Raw genomic sequence first — 6,618 nt, 5'->3', positions numbered from 1 at the left:
CCGATGGCCAATCCTCTCTTTCTCTGTGTGGCTCAGCTGTTGGGCCAGCGGTAGCCCAGCAAGGAGAGCCCCCTTTCCTCTTGCAGGGGCCAGGCCCGGGCATCTCAGGGGTGGCAGCGGGGGTGTGAAACAGCTGGAGCAGCAGGCAGACTGCAGCTTCCAGGGACGATAGATGGAATTAGAAACCCCAGATCGATGCCCCCACGGTGCTGAGTGCAAAGCAGGGATGAGCTAGGACAGGGGTCTGCCACCTGCGGCTCTCCAGATATCCATGGACTACAAATCCCATCAGCCCCTGCCAGCATGGCCAATTGGCTGATGGCAATCGTAGTCCATGAACATCTGGAGAGCCGCAGGTTGCAGACCCCTGAGCTAGGAGGAGTTCTGCGCATCAGAGGCGGGTTAGCGGGTTTGGGCGCTTCAACACAGAGATGTGAAACGGGAGCCACCTTTGGTGCTGTCTGGCAGGGGCCGCCTGGCCACTCTTCTGCCCCTCGGCGAGACCAAGGCCTGTGTCTCTGGAACCCGCGTGCTGGCCTTTGCTGGCAGCGGATCATCCAGACTAAGATGGGTTTGCCCTGGGCAGGGAGCAGGAAGGGCCTAAGGCGGGGGGGGGGGTTAGAGAGGGGGGGCGAAGGCTCCACCTCTTTCCAGGGTTCCAGCATCCACTGCCAGGGAGGATGGAGGCTCTTTAAGTAAAAAGTCCAGGAAGCAACAGAGATTCATCATTTTAATTGATGAACAAAAGAAGTACAAAATGGGCAGAAGGGGGAGGCGCTCCCCACTACGAAAGGATATTACTTTCCTTGTGCAAGTTTCAGCTATTTCCAAGACCGCCGCTGCAGGGGCCGTGGTTTCTGGCTGCCCTCCCTCAGGGGCTGGGCCAGCCCCTCCACTTGATCTGAAACTACGCCATGCGGAGCGGGCGGGGCAGCCAGTGAAGCAAAGAGCGTGCGAGGGGCTGGGGCCAGAGAAGGCTAGCCCCACCGAGGGGCCTTGCTGGGGTCCTTGCTTGTGCCTGCCGCCAGGTATCGCTGGGTGGACTGAGTTCAGGGGACCCAGTGGGCGCTTCCCTCGTGACAGGATTCATTGGGGGGCGTTGGGGCGGCTAGCACAGGAGCAGGAGGGCTGCCTGCCGGTTACTCCCCGTCTAGCTGATGATCTGCCGGGGGCGGCCGTAGCCAGTCATGCCTGTCTGCGAGGCCCCTTGGTTGGAGCCCATTTGCAGGCCGATAATGTTCTTGCCTTCCTTCATCTGTGCGGCTGAAAAGTCCCGCTTGTTTTCCTGGGCTTTCCTGGGGCAAGACAGAGACATAAGGGAGACCTCTTGCAAAACTAACAAAATACTGTATTGTCGAAGGCTTTCGCGGCCGGAATCACTGGGGTGCTGTGTGGTTTCCGGGCTGTATGGCCGTGTTCTGGCAGCATTCTCTCCTGTCGTTTCGCCTGCATCTGTGGCTGGCATCTTCAGAGGATCTTCATCAGATGAAGGTGAAACGTCAGGAGAGAATGCTGCTAGAACACGGCCATGCAGCCCGGAAACCACACAGCACCCAAGTAACAAAATACTACCACCACCACCCCAAATCTGGCTTCCATCTTTTTTGGCACACAGAGGCAAACGCAGCCAGTGAAGTGGGACGACGTCTCCTTGTGCAGCAGGAACGGGCTTGCAGAACTGGAGGGAGGTGTGGGGTTTGTGGGGCCTCGCCCAGATGGAGAGCCAGGAGCTGCCCAGGTGTTTGCACAGGTGCCTGGCGTGCGGGAGGGGGTCCCCACAAGGCTCTGAGGCCACTTACTTCATGAACCAGGAGGGGTCTCCCTGATAGTGCCCGTCGTTCTTGGTCACAGCGAGGCAGCCCAAGGCCATCAGCGTCCTCTGGACAGCAGCCATGTCCTTAGCTGGAGGTCAAGAGGAAGAAAAGCAGTCAAAGCAGGAAAGGACCCACGAGTCTCCCTCTAGCAAAGGGCCAGGCCTGCCAGAGTCTCTGGTCAGCCCCTGCTCTGGCCAATGGCTGTCACTGCCATTGTGGATGCTGGCCTCTCTCTCTGCACCCCAGATCTACCTCAGACCCACCCAGACATTCAGCCCGGTGCGGTTCAGGCACGTCCTGCCTCAGAAGGAGGCCTTGAGCCTACGGCCTCCCGCCGGCCCCTCACACACAGCCCATCTCCAGGCAGAAGGAAGGCAAACCGTCAGAGGGACGGAGAGCCAAACCCAGTCCCAGCAGCAGACCGAGCTGCCAGCCGGCTTATGGCGACCCCAGGGGATCTTCATGCCAAGGGTCGTTTGGGGCCATTTCCCGTTGCCTGCCTCTGGCAGCCTGGACTTTCCTGGTGGTCTCCCATCCAAATACTAACTAGGGCCTGCCCTGCTTAGCTTCCAGGGTGGGGCAAGCCAGGGCCGTCCAGGTCCAAGTCTCTGCCACAACTTTGCAGAGGCCAACTCTGTAGCTCAAGCCACTGTCTCAAATAGTGATCACAGGGTCACTGTGAAGGCAGCAGTAGACGTTGAACGGTGGTCTAGGAAGACAAGCAGCAATTTCAAGCATCACACCCCTCCCCACGCACATACACACACACACCTTCAAACAGGTCAACAGTCTGGAAGATGTCCGTCTTGACCACCCCATAGTCCTCGGACGCCTTTAGGAACTGAGCGATCTGCTCCATCTGCTTGAAGACCATGGTGGGCGGGGACTCCGGGATCTTCACAGGCTTCGAGCCAGAGGGGTGCAGGCTGTTGATCAGCTTGCCCAGCACCTGCCAGCAGGAGTCCCGGGGTCAGGAATGAGCTTTGGGCTGCGCAGGGATCCCCTTCCTGTCCGGGCGTGGAGTTTCCCCAGCCATGCAGGCAACTTCTGTTCCCGCCCGCCCCCCCGCCCCCAACTGCAAGCAATGCAGTTTGCAAAGAGGCTCAGCTGCTCAAGGGGCAAGCAGGCCTGTGGTGGGACCCTCTGTACATACTCAGAGAGAAAAGGTGGGCAGTAAGTGAACCACTGCTGTCACTGCACACGTGCGATGGGTGAGCCCGAAGGGGGAGGGGCACGGGGAGGAAGTCAGGGCAAGGGGGGTGGCCAATCTGCACACTTACAATGCCATTCTTTAGCCAGACCTGGAAGCCCAGCCTGCCACGGTCAGGGCGACCCACTTCTGTGCCACACTGGGCCACGACCCACTCCACCAGCCGCTCCTCCAGCTCATCATCATATTTCTTCTCAATCTTGGCCTGGACATCTCTGCTCAGGCCAAATGAGGGACCTTTGTTTGCCATGCTCACAGGTGAGGGAAAGACCTGGGCGGGGTGAGAGGGAAGGTACGGGCCAATGAGCCCTGCGTGGTGGGCACAGCCTGCCTGTCTCAGTCTCCATTTCCCCCTGCAGGGAGTGTGAATGTGGGCCAGGGCTGGAGGGGACGCTCTGCTGGGTCCATGTGGAACTGCTCCAGAGAAGCACAGCTGCAGGGCGCTCCCTCTCCTCGGCTTGGCACCCAGTGGGGAAGAGGGGGGGCCTCCCCGCAGCCACCTGCGCAGCTGCCTCCAGAAGTTGGGTGCTGGGAACTCCGCCCATCTGTCCAGAGGAGCTCAGCCACCGGGCTCTCTGTGACTTTTCCCAGAGCCTGTGAGCCACCCCTTTCTGAAGCAAAGCCGGACTAGGCAGAGTCTAGACAGGAGACCCCCAAAAACACTCCCTGTGTGCAGACGCCCCTGAGCCCCAAGTTGGTGTGATGGAGCTGATGCCTGCATAAATGCACAATTGAGAAAGGCACATACACCTTCACTGAACAAGACCATACATTGTGAATCACCCTGAGAGGTGACGGGGATATGAGGTTCTTTAGGGCCCCTCCCCTCCCCTTTCTGCCAGTGATCACTGCTCCCCACTCTGACCACCAGGACAGAATTTCCTGCCAGGCAGCTTCTGTCCTCTGACCTGTGGGGGTGGGGGGAGAGACCTGAACCTCATGCCAGAAGCGTCCAGTTGGGGCAGGCATGGAGGTCTGGGCGTGGGGGGGGGGGCAGGCAGGGCAAGCTTCTGCTGCAGGAGGGGCCCAGCAGGCAGGGTCAGGTGGCTGCCTGGGGAGGGTGCTGGGGAACTTGCACAGACTCTGCCTGGTGTTCTCAGCTCAGAGTGGTCCCTCCCTGGATCTAGGTGCATTCCCACTGCACAGTCAGGAGCGGTTGTGACTCTTCAAGGAAGTCCTGCCTCCAAAGTGCCTGGAAGGGCTAGACTTGCATGCTGTGGGGAAGGGGGGCTGCCCCCCCATGGGACCCTCAGTCCAGCACCGCCAGCCGTACTAACATCAAAGGCCCCCTGAGTCCTGCCCTTCCACGTGCTGCTGCCAGCAGTCTGCCTGGGTTTGCCACCTCTGCCTTGGGAAAAGCCTGGAGATGTTTGGGGCAGGGCTTGGGGCGGGCAGACTCGGGGGGGGGGTGCTTGGCAGAGATGTGATGCCACGGGGTCTGCCCTCCAAAGCCACTGTTCCCTCTGGAGCCCCCAATCTCTGTCATCTGGCACTCGGCTGTCCTTCTGGGACAACTCAGTCCCCACCTGGAGGTTGGGCTGTCCATTCCACTCCCCCCCCCCTGCAGCGGTCAGACACTCTTGCCACAAATGCTGGAGCAGCTGGCAACGGCTGGGCAAGCAGGAGCCCCAGAGGACTAGCCCAGGCCTGGGAGCCAGAGCCTGTCCTGGGGGCAAAGAAGCCGCCTCCGAAACCAGCGCTGACCTGGGTTGTACTGGGGACAAAAGCCTCTCTTCTGGCCCCGGCTTTGGCGAGCCAGCCCCCCCCCCCGCCCCCTTCGTGTGGGTGAGGGCTGATGAGACTGAAGCAGGCAGGAGAGGGGCAGGCAGTCTCCGAGGGTGGGTGCCCCAGAGGACAGGGACCAGGACAGGCCCTGCAGCCAATGGCAAGTTGCCCGCCCCATTCCGTCCTCCAGTGATGCCGCCCCCCCCCCTCTTGTGGCCCCATGGCTGCCTGCGGGGCTCAGTAGCCTGAACGCGGGGAGCGCCGCCGGGGCTGCTCGGCTGTTTTCCTGCACCCAGGCGGCAAGACCCCCCCCCCCGGTCCCTCCCTCTCGGAGCAGCCGCCCCGCAAGCCCTTCGCTCCGGCCCCCGAGGAGGGCGACATGTCCCCAGGCTCCCCTGCCTGAGGGGCGCAACCAGGGAAGTTGAGAGCGGGGCACCCCCAACCCTGTGCCGCGCCACGCGTCCCCTTCCAGCGCTCCCGGCGCCCGGGCTGGTGGTCCCAAACGGTGAAGGCAGCCGGAGCGCGCCCAGAACGGCACGACTTCGCCAGCCCGCGCTTCTCCGCGCCCCCAAGTCCGGACCGGAGCCCCTGCCCGGCTCCCCCCCCCACCCTGCCCCGGCCGGGCCACCATTCAGTCCCCGGGCAACCAGCCCGCCCGCCCGCCCGCCCGCCCGCCGGCCGGCCGGCTCACTCACTCCGAGGCGCAGCTCCGGCTCAGTGGGCGAGGATGCTCCGTCTGCAGCCCGGACCGGCGGGCTCGGGGGCTAAAAGGCTCCGGCTGCCCAGCCGCTGATGTCATGGGCGCCCCCCCCCCACCCCCACCCCCCCGGCCTCCGCTCCGGGCGCACCATATTTGGAGAAAGGCTCCCCAAAGACGGACATTCCCCAGATGCCGCTGCCGCCCCCGGGGCCGCCAGGGCCTTTTTAGGCAGCGCAGCCCAGATGTTGCGCAACGGAGGACGGGAGGATGGGCAAAGCCCGGTCAGGCCCTACCCCCCCCCCCGAAAAACGGGCATGCTAGTGTGGGTTTGCCCCGGGCGGGAGCTTGGCACCGACCTTGGTCCGTTGGCCAGTTCCTCCCTCCAAGTGGGCGCCCCCAAGAATCTGCCCTGGTGGGGAGGGGCTCGCATTGGGGCACCCACTCTCGCCCCCTCCTTTACTGATGGGGAAGTGGGGCTGGGGGAGTCTCCCCCACCCCCTCCATGGCAGAGATGGGGTTGGAGTCCAGCTTTGGGCGCAGAGGGCTTCTCTCACTGAGCTGCTCAGCTGCGGGATTCCACACCCAGGCAGGCCAGCCCCCTTCCCCCCACGGTCGAGTGGGTTCCAGGGTCGGGGGTGGGGCGGTCTGCAGAGCATTCTGGAGAGATTCCCAAACAGGCCACTGCAGGAACTTTCCCGAAAGTTAGCCCCCCCCCCCACCCCGTTCAAACCTCCCCTTGACCCCAAACTCTCCTGGCAGCCCCGCCAGCCCTTTTCTCTCTCTCCCTCCCCCCCCTGCACCCCAGAGCGACCCTGGCCAAGCTGTGCCGGAGGGGACCGCGCTCACCCCGGGCGGCTCGAAGAGGGCTGCAGGCAGCTCCCAGGAAGGCACGGCGGACTCAGCTCCAGCCCCGCCTCAGTTTCGCCCTAACCCCAGCGGGGGCTTGGGGCCAGGCCCAGCTCAGCACCCCTCCCTCCGTTCCTAGGATGGGACTGGAGGAAGGGGAACAGAGCAGATGCCCGGTGTGTGTACCTGTGTGTAGTGGAGGCAATTTATTTTTAACAGGTGTGTGTGAGAGGTTTTAAAAAATATAATTTACTTCACAGAATTGCTGTAGGGTTGAGGAGACCTGAGGGGAGGGGCTCATCTATCCAGAAAGGGGAGCTTTC

At 62.6% G+C, this 6,618-nt stretch overlaps 1 protein-coding gene across 3 annotated transcripts; it reads right to left on the bottom strand.

Annotated features, from left to right (window-relative positions):
* Window positions 1-717: 717 nt before the first annotated feature.
* Window positions 718-6,362, bottom strand: TAGLN (transgelin). 3 transcript variants are annotated; one of them, XM_048513606.1, is made up of 5 exons: window positions 6,296-6,362; window positions 3,095-3,295; window positions 2,586-2,763; window positions 1,800-1,902; window positions 718-1,295 (listed from the first exon to the last, which is right to left on the bottom strand). In XM_048513606.1, exons 2-5 carry the CDS (start codon window positions 3,272-3,274, stop codon window positions 1,151-1,153), a joined length of 606 nt encoding a protein of 201 aa, XP_048369563.1. In that variant the 5' UTR covers window positions 3,275-3,295; window positions 6,296-6,362; the 3' UTR covers window positions 718-1,150. The 3 variants fall into 3 exon arrangements, with proteins under 3 accessions (XP_048369563.1, XP_048369561.1, XP_048369562.1); XM_048513604.1 differs by lacking the exon at window positions 6,296-6,362 and adding an exon at window positions 5,806-6,016; XM_048513605.1 differs by lacking the exon at window positions 6,296-6,362 and adding an exon at window positions 5,445-5,588.
* Window positions 6,363-6,618: the final 256 nt, after the last annotated feature.

Source organism: Sphaerodactylus townsendi, linkage group LG12 (genome assembly GCF_021028975.2).
Source record: "Sphaerodactylus townsendi isolate TG3544 linkage group LG12, MPM_Stown_v2.3, whole genome shotgun sequence".
In the NCBI taxonomy this organism is placed as follows: domain Eukaryota; kingdom Metazoa; phylum Chordata; class Lepidosauria; order Squamata; family Sphaerodactylidae; genus Sphaerodactylus; species Sphaerodactylus townsendi.
This window is presented reverse-complemented; position numbering and strand designations above follow the sequence as displayed.